Below are 20,395 nucleotides of genomic sequence, written 5' to 3'. Positions count from 1 at the left end.
TGCCCGTCAAGACAGCGAAGGCGCTGAGTGGTTCGAGTCGTGATGTGTGTCGGGAAAGAGCCCGCAACAAGCGGAATCCTAGCAACAGGGGGACTCCGGTGGCAGCACGGTCCGGCTCCATAGCGGCCTTCCTTCGGCTGGAGGCCGCACGGCGCTGCGAGCCCCCAACCACAGCCTTGGAGCACTGCAGAGATACAGCCTGATCTGCCACAGCTGCTGCTTAGGAGCTGGGAGCTCTCACCGCACCGGCTTCAAGGCCAGGAGCCCCTCATGTCCCCCCTCCCCACAGGGGTGCTCATGGCCCTGGGTGCTTGACAGCATGTGATATGACACCCCCCCCAGCACCCTAAGGACGCTGTTTCTCTCATATTCTCCTCACATTTTCCTTTTAGAGATCAAAACTAAAGAGGATTTTGCAGCAGAAGCAACAGTGGTCTCTCACTGTGGGCCTTGCCCCGTGTAGGAGATGCTGTGTCCCTTCTAGACGTGAAAACAATTCACTCCTAAGTGTTTAAGTGTGGCAGCAGGGAGCCCAGCTGTGCTCTGAGTATCAGTGCAGGACACGAAGGAAAGAAACAAGATCCTGATAATGGGAACAGAGGCTGCAGAGAAGGCGATGACCACAGTGGACTCCATGAAGGGCTTAGATCCACGCCGGTTGAAACCTAATTGCTTTGAGACAGAGAGAATCCTATCTGTCTTGGATGAGACCATCGCCAAGTTGGAGCTGAGCTCCTTGATCCCACTTATTATCGGCTCTCTGGACAGGTTTGCTGACCTGCTGGGACCTGAGATCACAACCAGCCTGATGGAGTACAAGAAGCTTTCAGACCAAATGGAGCTGCTGCTTGTTGCTGCTGAAGAAGGGGACATCTCAAAACAGGAGGAGCAAAGGGTTGCTCTCCATTTGCTGGAACAACAACTGAAATGTTCTGTTAGGAATATCCTCAGGCTCTTCTTGGCCGTCCCTTCACTTTGTAAGGCTCTGAAATATGAAGTCTGGGCAAGAGAGCCAGCAACTGAAGCATTTATCAAAGCCTTCAGGGAGTTCAGGAATTTTATGCTTGAGCGACTCCTGATTAGTCCCAAGGAAGAGGAAGAAACAGTTCAGCTGGTGGAAGACGTCTCCCTCCGGATCAACAAGAACACTGAAACCATCACAGCTTTGCAGGCAGAACTGGCAGCAGCAATCAGGACCCGAGATGAGGAGGTATATGAGAATGCTTGGTGACAAAGGGTCGCTGAAGCAAAAGCTGAAAAACAAGCCCTTTCTGACAGGTCCTAAAGGGGAGATTCCAGAAATGATTTCAAAATCGGATTCTAAATAGAATTTGGAAATGTTTCTTGAATGCTTCGTGTTGAAACTTGGCATGTTTTGAACCTGTTCTCACCAGCCAACTTCAATGGAGCAAGTTATTGAGCTTAAAAAGGAGCTGCAGGACAGGCACAAATGACTGCAGTAGTATTTTAGCAGGGCTGCCGTGCCAGCTGCCAGGGAGAGGCTCCATTCACTGCTGCTGACATGATGAACAGTCATTCCAGGGAGAGATTGTTCTGATTAAAATCAGTTTTTCATGCCAGCTCTACCTTCGCTCTTAAAACTAACATTTGTGAGACTTCCAACTCCAATACTGGCTACCTTGGAGATCTATAATGAATGTGTGATGACACCATTTCTTTTCCAGTGAAGGCAGCTGGATGGATTAGCTAATGGGCATTTCCCAGGTTCTTTTTGTGAGTCCATGAGCTGAGCCAGAATTCAAGTCCTGGATTCCTGACAAGCCATCCCTTGTTTTATGTGTGTGCTTGTCTTCTTTCTGCAGGAGGGCTCAGAGGGGAAGGTTTTGTCTCGTGCTCATTGCACCGAATGGTTCTGATGGAGATGAGGTCTGTGAATTGAGACACATGAGATTTTTACGTTCACTTTCTTACCAGTGCATAACAAGTGTGTTTCACTGCCCCCAGCTGAGGATCTCTCTTGCTGGCAGCCCCTCTGAGCTGTGTCCTCCAGGCAGTCAATCCAAGCCTCACCTGAAGCCAAAGGGATGATCTTGGCTCCTCTTGAGACAAGGCCGGCTTCTTTACCCTGCAGTGTCAGTGAGTCTCAGTACAGCCTGGTCATTCTATGGCTTTATTCTCAGGTTCAAGCACCTTGCATAAATCTGACTCTGTTCCCTCATCTGGTCGTGCCAGGTCCCTGTTCTTAGATCACCTCCACCTTTGCGACTGTGTCTTTTTCCTCCTGACCACTTTATGCTTCACCTGCACACCCTATTGACATTTCCTTCTGGTTTTCTGTGTCTAGATCCAGAACAAGGACAATATGATCAAAGATCTCAAGAACAGCATGGAAACTGTAGATGAATGCAGCAAGGACAACCTCCTGCAGATCAAGTTGGAAGGTGAAAAACAGCAGAAAGAGGAGCTGCGAGCTTCCCAGGCTAAGTGTGCCAGGCTACAGCAGGACATTCAGCAGCTGGAGGAACAGCTCAATAAGCTGATCCTGGAGCATCGAGTATCAGAGCTGGCTCTCAGGAAGGTAAATGGTCAGAACTGTTGTAGAGCTGCTTGGTGTGGCTGCAAGTGTCTATTTTGTTCCTACCATTTCCTGGCAGGATGCACACGCTGTTTGTCAGAATATACCTGTGCTGTCCTCGTGCTCTGCTGATTTCAGCAGAAAGGAAGCCTGCAGTGCTGCTGGGGAAGTCGCCTGCTCACAGTTCCTCCTCTTGTTCCCTGACCTAGCTCTGGAAGTTCCTCAAACAGTGCTGTGATGCTGCACGACAGGGAGGTTGTGCTCTAGCCAAAGTGCAGAGGCTGGGCAGGTGACAAAGCATCAAATGCAAGTTAGAGCCATCCAACTGCACCTCCTTTAATGCTGTGGCTTTATCAGCCTTTTTTCTTTTTCTTCTATTTTTTTTTCTTTCCTGAGGCAGCCAGGCTGCTGCAGTGATCATTGTGAGGAGCTGCTCAGCTCATGCAGAGAGATTTACTGGCCACAGAGATCCCCTTTCCCTTTCCTTAGCATGTGCTGTACCCCTGGGTGGCCTAATATCGTCTTTGTCATGCCAAGAGACGGGAAATGCCTTGTCTGACCTATGATGGCTTGGAAGTCTGTGGGCCAGTGTCATACAGGAAATCATGTGGCTTGTGGTGGGCTCTGGCTGATCTTTCTCTCACAGAGTACAAATAGCTGTATTTACAGGAGGGACCTTGTTAGGTTAGACTGCTGCTAGACTGTCTTACACCTAGAAATACCTCTTAAGAGGCTCCATATTTGTAGGGCTTTCATGTTTACCATTTCTCTGTTACTTCAGTTCTAGGGTGGTTGCCCCAGTTTGTTGATTACTTGCCTCATTCCATGAGATGTTTTCATTTCCTACCACATAACATGCCTTTCTGATGTCTTTCAATCCTCAGCCCTCATCCAGCTCTGTACTAGTGAACAAATAAGGTGCTTTTGGCCTCAGGCAGCGGAGGCCTGTTCCATGAGAATCCCCAAATCAGGAGCAAAATATAGGTCAGCTGAAGCAAGCTTGCCACAAGGAGGAGATGTTCTACTCAAATATGATGATGCTAGAGCTCAAAGCTATGATGCTGTTTCCTAACTCAGGATTTTACACAGAATCACAGAATCATAGGGATTGGAAGGGACCTCTAGAGATCATCTAGTCCAACCCCACTGTTAAAGCAGGTTCCCTGCAGCAGGTTGCAGAGGAAAACATCCAGGTGGGATTTGAGTATCTCCTGAGGAGATTCTGTCACCTCTGGGAAGTTTGTTCCAGTGCTTTGTCACTCTCAAAGTCATGAAGTTTTTCCTTGTGTTCAGGTGGAACTTCCTATGTTCCAGTTTGTACCCACTGCCCCTTGTCCTGTCACTGGGCACCACCAAAAAGAGCCCTGGCCCCATCCTCTTGACTTTTGATCCTTTTGATCCCCTTAAATATATATAGGCATTGGTAAGACCCCTCTCAGCCTTCTCTAGGGCTCTCAGCCTTTCCACATCAGGGAAAGCAGCGCTTTGTGCTGCCCATCATTTTTTTTGTGTCCCTCTGCTGGACTCTCTCCAGCAGCTCCATGTCTGCCTTGAAGTGGTGAGCCCAGAACTGCACACATTGCTCCAGATGTGGCCTCCCCAGGGCAGAGCAGAGGGAGGAGAACCTTCCTTGACCTGATGGCTACATTCTTTGTAATGTACTCTGAGATACCATTGGCCTTCTTGGCCCCCAGGGCACACTGCTGGCTCATGGTCACCCTGCTGTCCACCAGGACTCTCAGGTCCTTCTCTGCAGAGTTCTTTTGCAGCAGCTCAGCCCTTAACCTGTACTGATGTGCACCCTGATATTCCTCCCTGGGTGTAGGATTCTGCACTTTCCCCTGTTGAACCTCATTGGGTTCCAGTCTGCCCAGCTCTCAGCCTGTCCAAGTTTGGCTGAAGGCTGCGTGGCCTTCTGGTATGTCAGCCACCCCTCCTAGCTTTGTATCACCAAGCTTCAAGTGCCAGCAAGTAACCTACCTTGTTTTGTTTCAGAGAAAAGGCAGAATGGAGGCGGAAATTCTGAACTGGGTCGAGGTATATGACACAGACATGGCAGAAAAACAGGTATCCTCTCTAAAGCATTTTGCTCTCCCATGAGCTGACATGTTCAGGTGCATCCCTATCAAATGGACATTTGGCTCTCACACAGGAGGCCATAGATGTGAGGGGCAGTTCTCCATCCAGATGTAAGGGTAAAAGAATCCTTACCTAGGGTTGTATAGAGAGAAGCTGCTGGTTGCCCTCAGTATTGCTGTAGCTGGTATTTATCTGTTGTCTTGGCAGGCTGAGTTTGAGGAGGTTCATGCTGCCTACACCAAAGAAAAGGCTGAGCTGTCCCTGCTGATGGAGAAACATGCTGTGCTTCTCCCGGAGTATACCCAGATTGAGGAGGAGCGCAGGTTAAATGAGGAGAAGAAGAAGCAAGCTTTGGAGAAATTGGCTGTCATGACCCGCGCTGCCACCCTCATCCAGGCCTTCTGGAGAGGCTACGTGATCCGGTGTACCTTCAAGCCAAAAAAGAAGAAGGGCAAGGGCAAGGGCAAAGGCAAGAAGGGAAAGAAATAATCACAACATCTATTTACTCTCCTGTCAAAGTCACTGACTCCTTTGAGACAGAGCACTTCCAGATAAAAGCATTAGGGTTGAGATAGCATTTGCATTAAGGCCCAAACAGTCCAGGGCTGGAGCTGCCTCTCATAGTTAAATAGAGTGTTGGCATGAAGATAAGGCTTGCTGTTTTAGGTTTAGCTTTGCTAGCTCTAAAAGATGGAGGAGGTCTCCTGGTGAAGGGACTGGACTAGGTCTACCCAACTCTACTTTCTCTCCAATTCTGTTGTTACTGAAGATGGGAATAAAATCATTCCTGGGGGTAGGATGAAGCTCTTTGTCTGGCTTGGTTTCTCCTTGTGTGCATTTGAGAGGATGTTTCCCTTTCCACAGGAGGAAGCTGCAGGATCACCACTGATCCACAAAAGAACTGACACGCCAGTGTCAGATTTAAGACTTAATGCTTCTCCCTGGATCCTCCAAGTGTTCAATGCCCTGTGAGCACACTGTAGCTTTTCCCTTTCACAGAAGTATGAGTCAAATGCATTTAAGTAGCCGTGTAGCAACTTCAGAGTTCTTCACTTCTCTGCCCCTTTGAGCTGAAACTGGTCATGGATACACTTACACTGAGTGCTGTGTCTTACAGAGTTTCATTCTGGCTGTTAATGTTACCAGTATGACACTTCCACTCCTTTGCATTTAACAAGTCCCAGAACTACCAGCATTTGGATCCAGGTTCCAGCTGACATTTCTGTATTCCCCGACTTTGGAGTTTCTTCATTTCTTTTCCCAGGACAGTGCAGTGATGCTGGCTGCAAATCCCCAACAGCCACCAGCCCTTTGCTCCCTCTCTGCCTCTGTTCATAAATGGATATCTATAGCAAATGGATTCTATGCAAACCGAGGCAGAGAAGGGACCGTTTTGCTAAGGACGAGAGTCCCTGGAGATATTCAAGGCCTGAGTGCAGATCACACAGCAGCCCTGCCAGATTTTCCTGGATGGTTTATTTGCTTAAAAGTATGGGGTCACTGTGACATTATCCTCAATACAAATCATAGTGGTTTTTTTTTTGCCATCTTGTGTGCAGCCCTATGCACGTTGCCAAGCGCATCCTGGAATCACTCAGGCCTGGACTCAAGGATGTGACAGGCAGGATCAGGTGAGACTCCTCTCTACTCAGGCACGATCAAAGGATGTTTCTTCGCTTCTTTGCAGCCACAAGAAATTCTTCTCTTGCAATGGACTTCTTCCATTGCTGCTCCATATGGCTAACAGCCCTCCACCTTCATTCATGCCAACTGGAGGAGGTGCACGTGCAGGTGCTCAGCGAGCGGTGATGCGATTAGTGGGATAAGAGCAGATCAGCCAGATCAGGGAAAGGAGATCCCAGCCTTTAGGAGGGAGGGGGCACAAAGGTGAGGGATGTGGTGGCAAACGTGGTGCTTCGCTGCTGCCGCCTGGTCCAACACCACAGGGAACGCCATCCTGGGCATCCTGATGTGGTGATGTGGGGCTGTGATGCTCCTTCCCACACAATCTGTGCCGTGATTCAATTCTGGGACTCTAAGAGACAATCCCGGTGCTGAGGGGGCCGCAAAATGGCGGCGGGAGCAAAATGGGGGTCGAGGGGCTGCGCTCCATTCCCGCCCCGCCGCCAGGGGGCGCTCTGGCCTCGCTCCGCCTCCCCCCATATCCAACTCCTTCTCCCCGTGACGTGTGCGCGGCGCCGCCCCATCCCGGTGCCGGCACAGAGCAGCGCAGCGTGTCGGGGCCGCGGGGCCGCGCCGCGGGGTCTATGGGGAAGGCGGCCGCGCTGTGCAGCGGCAGCACCCGCGGGCTGGTCTCCCTGCTCAGCGCCGTCCCTTGCTTGGCCTGCCACGAGCTGCCGGGCTCCGGCCGCCGCGCCATGAGCGCGGACACGGCGGGAGCGGGGGGCCGGGGCGGCGGCGGCAGCGGGGCGGCGGGGGGAGCGGCCGCGGTACCGGGATCCGACACGTACAAGGGCTGGCTCTTCAAGTGGACCAACTACCTGAAGGGCTACCAGCGCCGCTGGTTCGTGCTCAGCAACGGGCTGCTCAGCTACTACAGGTACCGGAGCGGGGCTGCGTTGATCCTTAGCGGTGGGATGCGCTGGGGCCGCTCGGTGCTATTTGAGTGGGTGGGAGCGGAGCTGGTGCTGCGGCTGGTTGGAGCTTCGTACAGGTTTATAGCCCGTACAGGTTTATAGCCATGAGTGGTGCCAGGTGTTGTCTGGAGGCTCACTGAGCTGAACGTGTGTGCGGGCAGAGCGGAGCTGTGTGTCCATCCCTAATTCAGCCCCTCTCTACCCTCCCCATGACCCCGCGTTGCAGGCGGGTGATGGGTCACAGCTCCGGGCAGCTGATGGAACCAACCCGGCTCCTGCGAGAAACCCGACACGAGCCTTGAGGTCAACCCTGGGCTGTGTCAGTGTAACCCCAAACTCAGAGCTGCTCCCTACAGACAGCCCTGCACTGACCCAGCAGCCAGCCATCCCTCTGATCCTGCTTCCTTGCACACTCAGACACAGCCAGGCATTGCTGTGCCTTTGGCTCAGCTGCTGGAGCTCAGTGCTCCTCTTGTAACCCTGTCAGAATATTGTCTTTGTATCACTGCCAGGTCTGTCACGAGCAAACAAGTGTCTTTTCTCCAGCAACCGCTTGATATTTGTACAGCTAAGGTTATTTTTAAGGCAGTTTTATATGTTTTAGGCTGGAACTGCAGAAAGCTCCCAGGGCAGCGAGTTGAGCAGCAGCAGAAAGCTGTGCCAATGTGATGTGGAGGGACTCACAGCCAGCCCTGCAGCCATGGGTGCTTTGTGCTGTGCAGGTTGGATTGTGTCCTTGCAGGTGCCTCACTGTGCTCTGTGGCTTTTGGCACCCGTGCCATTTGCATTTTGTTCTCCTGATGCACCTCCTCGATCATTTGGGTGTTGGGTTTGTTCAGGACTGGCTTGAAGAAGGTGATAAAACTTCATTCTGCTTGTCAGCTCCATCAAAACGCTGTTCCCTGTTGCCTAAGTGGCTTCCTTGGGTGTATTGATTTAGCTGCAGACTGAAGCTTTTCTTGCTTCAAGTTCCTGCTGCTCACTGCTTAGCTTAGCAAGGACTGAAGGGATGGGGAGCTGCACAGCAAAATTGTTGCCCTGGAGGAGGGGGTTCCTGGTCTTCAGATTGACCTCTTCCAGATGCTGAGGTCCAGGATACAAGGGTCCTCAGGCTCTTCTTTCTCTACAGGGAAAGGCTGGACTCTGATAAAGGCAGCTGCGTTTCACAGGGCCGTGCTTGCATGGTTAAAATACAGCTGAGAAAAGGCAGGACTGGTCCTCTGGGCGCAGCAGGGGACACACTGCATGAGCTTCATGCACATCAGCCTTCTTCCTGGGATCTAATTACAGGACAGCACCTGGAGCACTGCTGGCCCTGTTCATCCAGGAGACTCACCTGCAGGAAGACCAGGACTTTCTCATTACTTCTGAATGACTGGCATTTGGAAGGTTGGGCTGCTCCTTGGCTGCTTCTACTTAATTGCCCTTGACTGTCTCTTTTAGGTTGCGGGGTATTCTGGCTAACATGGAAGTCCACAGCCCAGAGGTGATGTTGGCATTGGGAAGCAGTGCTCAAGAGTGGCACAGCTACTTGTCTCATTAATGAGCCAAACTCTCTTTCCAAACAGTGCTGGCAGGTTGCCACTTGCAGATTTATCATTATCTCTAATTAGAGTGTGTGTATAGGAGAACCTAATCACCTCGGGCAGGTACAGGTTTTCAAGGAGAGTATCTTTAGGTAGGTATTAATTCATTAGAGGTTGGTGCTGGCTCTTGTGACTGAGGTTCTGGATGTGGGCTGCCTTCTCCCAGTATCTTGCTCTTATTTCAGCTAGCTCGAGTTTCCTGCTGTCTCCTCTCCAGGTTTGGTGCCTTAAAGCTGTGCCAAATGGAGAAGGAAAGAAATATTTCATGCTGTGTCTAATTTGCTCATAGTTATGATGCAAAAGGCTCCTGGCCAGCTCGCGGCCTCAGCTCCCCTTTCAGTGCTGGGCAGTGCTCCTGCAGGGACGAGCTGGTGCCTGGAGCAGATTAGCTGTCCTGCCTGCCCTGCCCTGCTATGGGGAGGGGACAGCAGCTTGCTTCCCTGGAAAAGCTGCTTCCCAGAACAGGCTTCTTTGCATAGCTCTGTTTAACCAGCAGTTAACTCTTGATTAACGTATTTAATATCATAAGCACAACCCAGATGGTTCTTTTCTGGCTCCAGCTGAGAGCTGGGGCGAGAATCACAGAACAACTGGAAAAGATGCCTCTGGTCCCAACCCCCTGCATCACACGGGGCCACCCTATGGGGACAGCTGGGACCTTTTGTTGTTGAGCTTTGAGTAATCTCCAACTGCATAGCCTCTGCAGGCCCCTCTGCCAGTGTTGTACCTATGTGTTGAAACGTCTTCCTTATATTTAATCTAAGTGAAGGGAGAGATGCTTCCCTACAGCAGTTTTATAGCACCTCATCTCTCTGCAAACACAGCTGAACGTCCTTGGCCATTTCTCATCCTCCAGCTGATGGCAACGTGCAGGTTTTCAAGCCAGCCCTGTGGCTGCGTGGTAACTCCGAGCTCCTTGTATTTAACCAGCGTTTTTGTGATGCTTGTTCCCAGTCCTCCTGTTTTCACAGGGTGCTTGCTTTCTCCATATGGTGCTCTGCTGTTAATCACTGTTCTTTTTCCTGTTTTTGAGGAATCCCTTCTTGGGTGCTTTGTAACCAGAGACACGATGCAAGTCAACGCGGCGCTTGAGCTGTCAGTTTGCACACCAGGTTCCTCTGTTCTCTCTGCATGCAGGGAGTCCCTCAGCTCTTAAATCTGGCCTAATGGCCCATGTGCTTTATTGGATGAAGCTGCAGCAGAAGTGAGTGCTTTGCTGCAGTGAGCTCTGCATTTTGAGGTGGCCAGAGGAGCAGTGCACTCTGGTTTTGGGGGTTGTAGGTGCAACCTGCAGTGCGGCCTCAAGGCGGATTTCAGACAGCATCGCTCATGCTGCGGTTTTAGTTCCTGGGGATGATTGTGAATATGGGTAATGCTTATGGGCCCAGCTGCATGGGTACCTATGGGAGAGCAGTTACCATCTGACCATTTCTGGTGTCAGATGCTCCAGCTTTTATTGTTGTATTTGTCCTCAGCCGTCCTCCATGGAGGCAGTGGCAGTTTGCTCAGGGCTCCCTGGTTTGGTTTGTTTTCCCTTCAGTGCACTGTAACTCACCACTGGACCACTCTGCCCTCATTTAATGGGCTGTTTCCATGCTGCAGCAGGTCAGACTGCTGAACCTTTCCATATCGTGTCCTGCTTGCATATTCATTACACTGTAGCTAGGTAACTTTGGTAATTGTAGGTGACTTGAGTGCACGGTGACATCAGAGCCCTGTGCTCCTTGCAGGGCCCTCAGACCCACAGCTGATGGCTGTGCTGGAGTCGCTCTGAAACATGAGTTGTTGTCTTGAAAGTCCCTGCATTGGAGTGTGCAGGAGGATGGGGGCTGGCGGAGGTGTTAGATTCCCCATCAAACCTTCATTATGCCGTTCAATTATTTTAATCGTTCCTCCGTCAGCTTGGCAGGGCCCTGGATGCATTTTATACCAACCTTTGTTTGCTTTTGATCGAGAAGCTTGTTTAATAATTAATGGCTTCATTTCTCTTTGTCTGATGACTGCGGGCGGACGGGGCTTGCTGCAACCAGGGCTGGCTCTGCTGCTCCTGGGTCAGTCGCTGCTGACTCACACGGCTGCGTGCATTGAACCTCCAGGCCCCGCAAACATCAACTTCAGAATTCAAAGTGCCAATTTGAAGGCATGGTACGGCGGGGCCGTTGGCACAGCGGGGCCATTGGCACAGCTGAGCTGGCAGCAGGAAGCAGAGCACGTCCCCTTGGCTCCTGGCTCCTGGTCACGCAGCGCTGTGTCGGTGCTGCTCAGCGTTTACATGTTGCTGTGATGAAATTCTGCAGCGTAAGTGTGCAGTCTGGCTTACGTGTGCATGTCAGGAGTGAGCTGTCATGCACGGCAGCTGTGTGCATCCAGCAGCCCTTCCCTTCACGCTCCTTTGGGTCACGCTGTGTTTCTGTCAACCTTCCTGAGCTGTTTTATTTCCTTGCCTTTCCTTTTAACTCTTGCTCTCCTAGATAGGATATTCCTGCTCTGAAATCACGACTGAATAGACGTGTGTCCCCGCCGTGACTATGGAGGAGGGCCTTCATTTCCTAAAAATAGTCTTAATTCCCCATGTATTTCTTGATAAAGAGCTCTGTGCAGGCATTCACAGCAGCTCGGAGTGGTTTCTGCACTGCATGGGAAGATAAATATGGTGCTGTAGGAGTCGGTGCGTTGCCTTTCCTTCTTTAACATGAAGCAGCGATGCCTAAAATCTGTTATTAGCAGCTAAACGTTTTTGCTAAGCACTTCATAAGGAGCGGAGCAGAAAGGGATGTCCTTCACACCTACTGCTTGTGCATTGCTGCTGTATGCAGAAGACCTCCTTACTTTGGGTCTGGGGGTTGGCGTGGGTGCCTCAGCAGTGTGGCTTCATTATTAATGAGGGGAGAAGGGCCCTTTCCTCAGCACAGCCATACGGTGCCATGTGCTGGCAGTGAGCTGGAGGCAGCCACGTGCTGGGATGCAGCAGGGCTGCTCATAGCCAACGTGTCTGTTCACAACCTCTCTTTTTTCAGATCTCCTGTGATTGTGGAGAGTGGTGGCCCTTGTTGGAGGTGTGTAAAGCACGGAGGTCATGGCTCAGAGCAGCTCGCAGGGCTCCTGCCAGCAGGACAGAGTGCCTCTTGTCTCCGGGTGGATCACGGGCAAGAGTGGAGCATGTGCTTCAATGAGCATCTTTCTGCCTTGCCATGTGCAGAAGATGCGCAGCAGGTGAGCGGTGCCACCTGAGCCTGCAGCTCGTTAGGAATTAAACCAAAGATCAAATCTTAACTTCATTCAATCCTTTTTAGAGGCCCTCCTGACCTGATTGTAGGGTCTGTGTGCTTTGGAAGCCCCATTCATTGTCATTAGGATGGGTACCTTCAAGTGTTGCTGTTTCCAGGTGTGTACACATACATCCTGATGCTGCGAGCTTCGCATTTGCAATTTATTGTTCCCATGTTACCACTTAGGTGTTACTCAGCAGGTCTCATAGAGCAGAATGTGCTACAGGTTTATTACGTGTGGTCAGCTGAAACTAATACACTGTTTCATCCAAGCAGTTTTTTCCTTTCCTTGTTGCTTGCTGTATCTGCGTTGCTGTGAGACTGTTGCGGGCTCCCATCTCAGCCTCTCCTGGGATGTAATTTCTGTGAGCAGCAGGAGATGAGGCAGCTCTCCAACCAAAAGCCGTTCTGCCTGAAGTCGTCTCTTATTTGTATGCTGCTGGCAGGTTGCTGCATCTTTCATGGAAGGTGACAGAATCATCTTAAGTCTTGTGTGGCTTAAATTGAATGTGCACCGCACGCTCTCAGCTCCTATTGTTGGTTTGTGTTTTTCCTTTCTTTGTCTTAAGACAGTGTGTGGGACTCCTGCTGAAGCTGTTTGGTGTTCACAGCAGCTGGGTCTTACTAAGGATTGACTGGGAGCAGACTGGGATGTGTGTTAAGTACCTGGTCATGTAATGTGATTTCTTTTATAGATACCAGATTACACAATACACAGCAAACCCAGTTTGGTTGCACTTGAGGCATCCCAAGGTGCCACCCAACCTCTGTTAACATATGGTTCTATCCTCGTGTTGTTCCTGCTCTGCTCTCTCTGTGGGTGAGGCCCAAATCATGACACAGGGATGTGGGATAGATGTGCCATAGGGGCGTACCTTGCAATGGCTGGGCCTTGCTGCTGTGCATTGCATTGGGAATAAGCTGGGTCCTCTGTAAGTCTGAAAAGCTGCTTTGGTGGGGGAGGCAGCGAGGATGCTGGTGCTTTAAGTGTGGTTCAAGCAATACAATTGCACTGTGTGCTCTGCGCTTGCTATGAAGTGGATCTTCTAATAGTGCTGAGAGTTTAGTTTTGAAGCAGTGTGCTTGTGTTTGTGTATCTGCTGGGACATCTGCAGCCCTAAGATGCCTTTACAGTGCAGTGTTGAATATCTTGGGCTTTTCCAGTTTGGGAGCATCACAGGTTAACGTGTGACCTGCCATCCCTTGTGAAGCACTGCTGTGATGTCACCTGCTCCAAATGTGACACGGGAACAAGGCTTTTGCTTTTGGTTTCCTAACGCAGAGCAGCTGTAAGCTGGCATGTCAACTCATGGCCTGTGCTTACTGATGGGGACAGGAGGAAGGTCTTCTGGACTATCTGGCTGTATGAGTTCAGTTCCATGGTCCCTCCAAACACTGGTGGAGAAGGAAGGAGAAGGATGGGAAGCCAGTCTTCCAAAGCCGTCTTTTGCCCCAGATGCCTTTTGCTTTAGTTGCTAATGGGAGAGAACATGGAGAGGGGGTTGTTGGCTTTGTAGGAGAGCAAAGAGAACAGGGCTGTGGTAATGTGTGATGTATTAAGGGAGAGTTTATAGCCTGAGGAGTGAAAACCTGGCAGAGATGCTTAAAATCGCCGTCCGGTTTCAGTGTGCTTGTGTGATTGAAATGAGTGAGGGCACGTCATGCTGCTCAGTGCTAAGTGCACCTTTTATATCTTTAATAAAACCTCGAGGGGAATGTTTCTGCTGTGCCAGAGCTCTATAAAAAGAATCTGATCCTGTGTGCAAGCATTGCAGTCCTGACAGCTTGGTTTTCTCCTCTTGGTCTTCAGGTAATCTAGCTCCCTTTCTTGGGGGAAAAAAAAGAGCGTTTTGCTGCTTTTTCACTAGTGTGTACTTCTCAGTGTGCTGTTCTGGGGCTCTGGGAAGGTTTCCTCCAGCAGCCTTCCTTCTGAACGTAACAGCCTTTCTTTTGCCCTAGAGATCCATCTCTCCCAGCAGTATGAAGCCACCTCCTCCTCGTCACTGTGTTCTTCCACCCACTGTCCTCCAAGGCCTGGAGGACCAACTCCTCTATACCAACACATGCAATGGGGGAACAGTTCAACCTCCTGCAGGAACCGGAGCTTCTGTGGGGTGATTTTCCAAGCACAACACTTGACTCGTGGTGCTATGTAGGCTTCTTTGGCTGGAATTGGAGTGTTTGATTCCCTTCCAGTGCTGAGCCAACATCTGTTTTCAGAGGTGTAACTGCAATCTCGTAACATGTTGGAAGAGCTTCCATTGATATGCCGGTGTCAGTCAGTTCACAAAGCAGATAACCTTCTACTTTTCCTGTTTTCACTTTTGTTTCTGCACTGACAAAGTGAGCAGGTCGTTGCCCCCTGTGTGTGATAGTGCTTTGCTTGCTTTGGCCAGCTGGAACTGTCCTGATTAGGAAGAACAAATATCCACTCACAGCTCATCCCCCAGGAGCAGGTCAGACTTAGGATCATGGAATCGTTAAGGTTGGAAAAGACCTTTAAGATGCCCAAGTCCAACCCCAGCCCACCCCCCATCTTGCCCTCTGACCACGTCCCTCAGTGCCACATCCTCACTGTTCTTGAGCACCTCCAGGGACAGTGATGTTCTCCTCCAGGTGAGCACCCAGCAGAGAGCTGAGAGCAGGCAGTTGATCTCAGGCTGTGCTGAAGCAGCTGTAAGAATTGCACATAAAACCCCTTAAGCATTTTATTGCCCCGAGGGGTTTCTTGCAACGCGGTATGCTGAGGTTTGAGCAATTGGGAAATTCACTTAGAGCTCTAACTCACCCTTTCCTATGTGAGAGCAGCTCCTTGTGAGGGAGGCTGGCTTCGTCTTCCCCTTGGCTGCATGTTTAACTTTCCTGTTCCTGCTAACCATGATCAATATCCATAAGATTTCTGCAGCCCGTCAGCACTGATCCCAGTGCAGAGTATGGCATGACTCAGATTCCCAAGATGAATTTCTGAAGGCGTGTGTGACCTGTTATGTGCTCTGTGTGGCTGTATTCCTGCGTGGAGACAGAGGGGGAGCGTGGGTCTCACTCAGTGCTCCCTATATTGCTGCTCTGTTACTGAGCAGTTAAATGCCTCGCTCTGACCATTGGGCCTTCTCCCCCCATGTTTTATCCTTGACTGACCCTGAGCAAAGGCCATTGATGGAAGCTGATAGCAGTGGGACTTGAGGAAGGAAATCTCAATACACTGATAATGGAAGACATGTTTGGTGTTGCAGGGAAAGCCTTTGAGATCAGCTGGCCAAGGTCACCTGGGCATCTGCAAGACCTGCCAGATCTCTTGGATGTGCCAGGCTGAATCATGGGTCAGTAAGCAGTTAATTCCTGATTTCTATTTTAAAGGAGCTCTTGGCATCTCCAGCGGCTGACAAGCCAGCTGCCAATTTCTTTATTATATTTTTTGGGTAATGTCATAAGGAATGGGAAAGATCTCACATTGCATTATACTGCCCCAGGCACTCACATTGCAGCCGGGGTTTTAAGTTCTTATTGGGTTTTCTTTCTGTTTCATCATTTCTATGCAAAAAGAAATGCTGTTCATTGAATTGCTAACCTCTGTGCTTCCCAGGAGCGCGTCCTGAGGGATGCAGGAGTGAGCCTGTAAATCTGACCATTCTGCAAGGATTATAGTGGAGGTTATGGGAATAACCTATGCATGTATGTATCTCGGTTCTTGAGCTCATGCACTCTTCATCTGCTTGGGCAGCAGCTTTGTGCCAGCTGCCCAAAGGGCTGGATGTGAGCTGAGCCCAGGAGTTGTGTGGCTTGGTTCTAAATGCAGAGACCTGGGTCCTGCATCCAGTTCACCTCTCCTGGTCAGGTTCGTATCTAGAAGAAGTAACTCATCCAGGCAGAAATTCCTTGCTGTGATTTTAGTATTGCTTCAAAGCTGGTGAATAGGAAAGTGCTGACTTTAAAATGATCCTCAGTGCTGGGAATTGTGAGCTTTAATTCATTCACAGCATCTCCAAAGGGAAATTGGTACCGAAAGCATTGACATCAACTGTATCTTGCAGAAGGGCAGCAGAGAAACGTTCCTGGGATGAAGCCCCTTCTGTCCACGTTGGATCTGAGCAAGGGTGGATGAGACTTGTGCTCAAACATGCCCCAGACCTCCGTAATGTGAAAACCCAGGGGCATCCTTAGCAGTCTGAATATTGTTATGGATGCACATGAGTGGGATAAGAACACGATATCTGTCTCCTATTGGCTGTGCTGTGCCCTGTTGTGGGCACACGTTCTTATGCTCTCAGACGTGGTGGTGAGAAAATGCAAACAGGAGATGACTGTGGCTTTATCCTGATCATTTAGCACCATTTCCAAGGGCCAGAAGGCCAGTGCAAACTTAAAGGTTGCGGCAGTAACGAGCACAATTACTGCCTGAGGCTCACGTCTGCTGGGTTGCATTTATGTCAGCGTTCTTGTGCAATAAGAGCATTTGTCAAATTAACCTTGTGTGTGGTAATCTGTTCATTCTTGCTTAAAACAGAGCCACCAGACATGTAATTCACGCGTCTCGCCATTTGTAAGCTAACTCCTGCCCACGTGATGGGGTCTGGACCCAGACCTTCCATCAGTGTTTAACTGAAGCAATGCACTTAGTGGCATTGCTACCCACAAAGGTAGAAGGGGTGAGGGGGTTTGTATCGGTGCCCTCTGAAAGCTGAGCCTTTGTGGGCTGCTATCACCTGCCCTGCTGGGCTGCAGTGTGGGCTGTGCATGGGGTTTGCCACTTCTGTTTAAGCAGTGTAGTCACTGGATCCCATTCCTAACACAGAGTTTGGGGTATGCTGCTAACTGGGAAGAACCTGGTAGGAGGGAGAGCAGCCATGCCGAGGACCTTTTAGTGGCCGGAGTGTTGTTGGAGCCCTTATTTGAGTGAAGGAGGATCTGGAACACTATGAATTAAAACCTTGCTATGCACATTGCCCCAGACCCATAACATTTAAGGGCCCTGTGAGCTAGCTGCTCAGATTCAGTCATAGCAGCACAGGACACCTTCCCCATACAGAGCAGGGGGGTGGCACCCTGCGAGCCCTTGGTGACAGTGATACCCTTATCAGCTGCAGCCACCACTGGTGTCACCAGCGGTCAAATGGAGATAGCACGGCTTGGAGGGAGGAGCTGGAGCTTGTGGTAACCCAAATGCCACTTGGCTACTCCTTCTGTTTTCTGAGTGTTGCCTAACTGAGTTTTTTTCCCCAATTGGCCACTGCTGAGGTTTCATGGTTGGGCTGGAAGGGACTGTGCAGCCCCCCAGCCTGTGCCATGTGGGGCCGGTTGCCCCCATCCAGCCTGGCCCTGAGTGCTGCAGGGGATGGGGCAGACTTGGTCTTAAGAGGCACATCAGCTTGGCAGCTCTCAAATTCCATTGCTCTCCCCATCCATTAGATCTGCATCCATTCCAAGGTTTGTGGCTGCTGTTGAAGGGGCCGTGGGCTGGGCAGTGCTGACATAGGCAGAACACACTGCTGAGGTTCTGCCTCCAGCCTCAGTGCTGTGTCAGTGATGGATGCAGCACCTCGTTCTATGCTGAGGCTGTGGCTGAGGATGTCACAGTGACAAATCACCTCCCCAGCCCCCCTCCAGTGCCTTGTCTCCTGTTTGTAAACGATGCAGATCCAACAGGTGTTCTTTCGTTTGTTTCCTTGCAAAGGATTTCTCTGCACAGCAGTGGGTGCTGCAAACAAGCTCAAGCATCCAAATACTGGAGCTGTCACTGCACCCCTCTGTTTGGAGGAGAAGCTTCAGGCTGTGCAGATCCAACCCCTTCAGCGCTGCTGGTCGGTGGCTGCATCCTGCTGCTGTGACACAACAGCTCTCTGGGACAACAGCTTGGATTTGTTGCTTGTTTTTCCCTGCAACCTGATTATCACTCATCTGTCCCCATCCCCACTGCGGCCACTTGCAGATTAATCAGCCCGTAAATCAAAGCAAACAGAGTCTTTTTGCAGGCATCTCAGTCCAACGCTTGCCATATGCTTGTTTGGGTTTTGTTTGCAAATGTGGTAGGTTTAGTGGAAAGAGAAAGGGGAAGGGAAGAAAAAAACCACCTCAGCTGTTTGTCATGCAGAGCTTGAGGTTTGTACCAGACGTGCTGAGCAAGCTTGTGCTGTGCTGGGTGTATGTATTGTATTGCCTTCCCTGTTTGCTGGGGAAGCTGCTCCTGGCCAAGGGCTGGTTTTCTCTTGGGCCCTTTGCTCTGGAATTGAAATGATGTAAAGATCCTTCTTCCTTGAGCTGAGAGAGGGTGAGAATGCCGAGGGGTTTTAAAAGCTGATGGATGTGGGCAATATCCCGGAGCTGCTAATCTTAGAGTGACCTAGAGACCTTAGAGAACAAGGTCTGAGTGGGTTAAACACTGAGGAACCGAGAGGTGATCTCCAGTTAATAAATGGGTGATGCTGATATGTGACGGTCTCTTCTCTGCTTTGGGGTCACCTGAATGCAGTGAGAGTGATGGAAGGGGAATGCAGCGTTTGGGATGTGGGGCTGGGTATGTTGGTTGCTCAGGCTTACAACAGGCAAGTTTTGAGCTTATATCTCTCGGAGGTCGGGGTGAGCATATTGCAAAGGCCATTGCCATGGATGTACCTTAACTTGTGTTTGGGTCTGTGATGATGCTTAGCAAAAGAGTGGTGCCAGGAACATGGAACAGGGAGTAGTGACCTTTCCAGTGTAGGGAAGAAGTCTCAGCTCAGTGTTTGTGAAGCTTCTTGCTGTGGATAACCCAGTTTAAAGAACTAACTCGCCCCTGTGAAACTGAGTGTAACATAATGAGGTCCCTGTGTGTGCTGAACCCACTGAGCTCAGCCGCACCAAAATACATCTGCAGCCTCAGCGGGTCAGAAGCTCAGCCTGACCCTGTGGTCAGACTGTGGCCACTGGGATACTGCTGCAGGAGCTCTTTCGAGTTAGGACTTCCCCTGATATTCTCCCTTTCTGTAGCTTCTTGGGATGCACATGCAGTGTGGGTTGAAGGGCACACGCTCCTTCCTAAACATGTGTGGTTTCAAGAGACTGAATTTTCAGAGGGCAGCAGTGGTGGCCCTGGAACAGAGCAGCTTAGCCCCAAGCATCCATCATCCTTGCTTGCTGTAACCAAGCTGTACCTGGGGGCAGATGTGACCTGGTGCTTGCACTGCTTGCTGCCTCCTATTAATGTCCTGCAGAGCTGCACAGCTGGAGTCACGGAGCACAGCAGCAGCATTGGAGCAAAACCTTTGGCTGTCATGTATAAAGCTGTAATGTCACCAAACCAAAGCTGCAGAGCCAGTAGGTGAAAAACTTAATCCTTTTTGCTTTTACTCTGTTGCTAAATCTGAGCTCTTATTGCACAGCACTGAAATCCATCATTGCAGAGTGAGAGCATCATTCTCTTGCATAACTCTGGAGCGCTGGATGTGGCTCAGGTGCTCCTCCAGAACTAGCAAGGAGGCTTTTACATCACGACTTGTAATTCTTTTCTGTTAGACATCATCTGCCAGGTAGGAGATGCTAAGAATGGGACTGCAGGTGTTTTACATGGGAGATGTAAAGCTCTGAGTTGTCTCATCAGGCTCTGTGTATTTAGATCTGTGGTATTAAAGTAACCTTAACAGCTCCTCTGGTCGTGTGCCATATACCTTGCACACCGTGCACAGCTATGATTTTACATCGCTGAATTTAATAAGAGCTTTGTTCTGAGCAGCAGCAGATCCCAGCGGCGTCCACCTCTGCACATCCCCTGCTTGTGTTTAACCCCAGTTCGGCCCCTTGCAGCCTGCCCACGTGTTTTCCCATATGTGCAAGCTCTTGGATTATTGCAGAAAGTGGAGAATGACAAAATCTGCCCCGGATCACGTTATGCAATAGTTGAGCTGCTGGCGGTGAATAAGCAGATCCAGCTGAATGCAAGTGCTTCTGAAGGGCACCTCGTATTTTCTGTGTGCGGACAGAGGAAATGGCTTGTTGGCTGGGAGCTGGGTCAGGTGCCTGCCTCGTGTGTGGGTGCTGAGTGATGGCAATTGATTTCCCACGCAGATTGGTGCTGAGAGGTGAGGTAGCTCGAAGAACAGAATCCTGTAGCAAATTGCTTTTCTTGGGTGGGAGAGCGGGGCTGTGTTATGGGATTTAATTTAGTGAAGTCACCTTGGAGACCTTTGTTTTCTGCCTAAGTGAAAATCATTTGAGCTGTTTGCTCAAAGTGAAAAGTAATCCCTCCTGGGAGAACGCCAGTGCGTGCTGCATCACGAGGTGAATGATTCTGGCAATGAATATCAGCACTTGGCTTTGTTTTGAGCCAGCTCACCCCTCCTGCAAACAAACATTGCC

At 50.4% G+C, this 20,395-nt stretch overlaps 2 protein-coding genes and 1 long non-coding RNA gene across 7 annotated transcripts in view; all 3 read left to right on the top strand.

Annotated features, from left to right (window-relative positions):
• The first annotated feature begins 72 nt into the window (after positions 1 to 72).
• Positions 73 to 5,418, top strand: DRC10 (dynein regulatory complex subunit 10). 2 transcript variants are annotated; one of them, XM_015878333.3, is made up of 4 exons: positions 73 to 1,210; positions 2,306 to 2,539; positions 4,532 to 4,603; positions 4,823 to 5,418. In XM_015878333.3, exons 1-4 carry the CDS (start codon positions 590 to 592, stop codon positions 5,102 to 5,104), a joined length of 1,209 nt encoding a protein of 402 aa, XP_015733819.1. In that variant the 5' UTR covers positions 73 to 589; the 3' UTR covers positions 5,105 to 5,418. The 2 variants fall into 2 exon arrangements, with proteins under 2 accessions (XP_015733819.1, XP_032303690.1); XM_032447799.2 differs by lacking the exon at positions 4,532 to 4,603.
• A 781-nt stretch (positions 5,419 to 6,199) lies between these two features.
• OSBP2 (oxysterol binding protein 2) overlaps positions 6,200 to 20,395 on the top strand; it is a 53,572-nt gene continuing 39,376 nt past the window's right edge. For 3 of the 4 annotated variants that reach the window (XR_014931970.1, XM_085509521.1, XM_015878376.3), the window contains exon 1: positions 6,200 to 7,175. Coding sequence is in view for 3 of the 4 variants with exons in the window: in XM_085509521.1 (XP_085365647.1) it covers positions 6,703 to 7,175 (473 nt within the window). In the remaining variant the exon portion in view is untranslated. Of the gene's footprint in view, positions 7,176 to 11,815; positions 12,012 to 20,395 lie in introns of all 4 variants that reach the window. The other variant, XM_015878377.3, reaches the window with a different exon arrangement.
• On the top strand, positions 12,195 to 16,532 carry LOC146759682 (uncharacterized). The gene is made up of 2 exons (XR_014931971.1): positions 12,195 to 15,387; positions 15,651 to 16,532. It is a non-coding gene; the product is annotated as an uncharacterized LOC146759682 (long non-coding RNA).

This window comes from Coturnix japonica, chromosome 9 (genome assembly GCF_054131305.1).
Source record: "Coturnix japonica strain WE chromosome 9, WE-NBRP24, whole genome shotgun sequence".
NCBI lineage: Eukaryota > Metazoa > Chordata > Aves > Galliformes > Phasianidae > Coturnix > Coturnix japonica.
The sequence above is the reverse complement of the archived record's forward strand: the minus strand, read 5'-3'. Positions and strand labels throughout refer to the sequence as shown.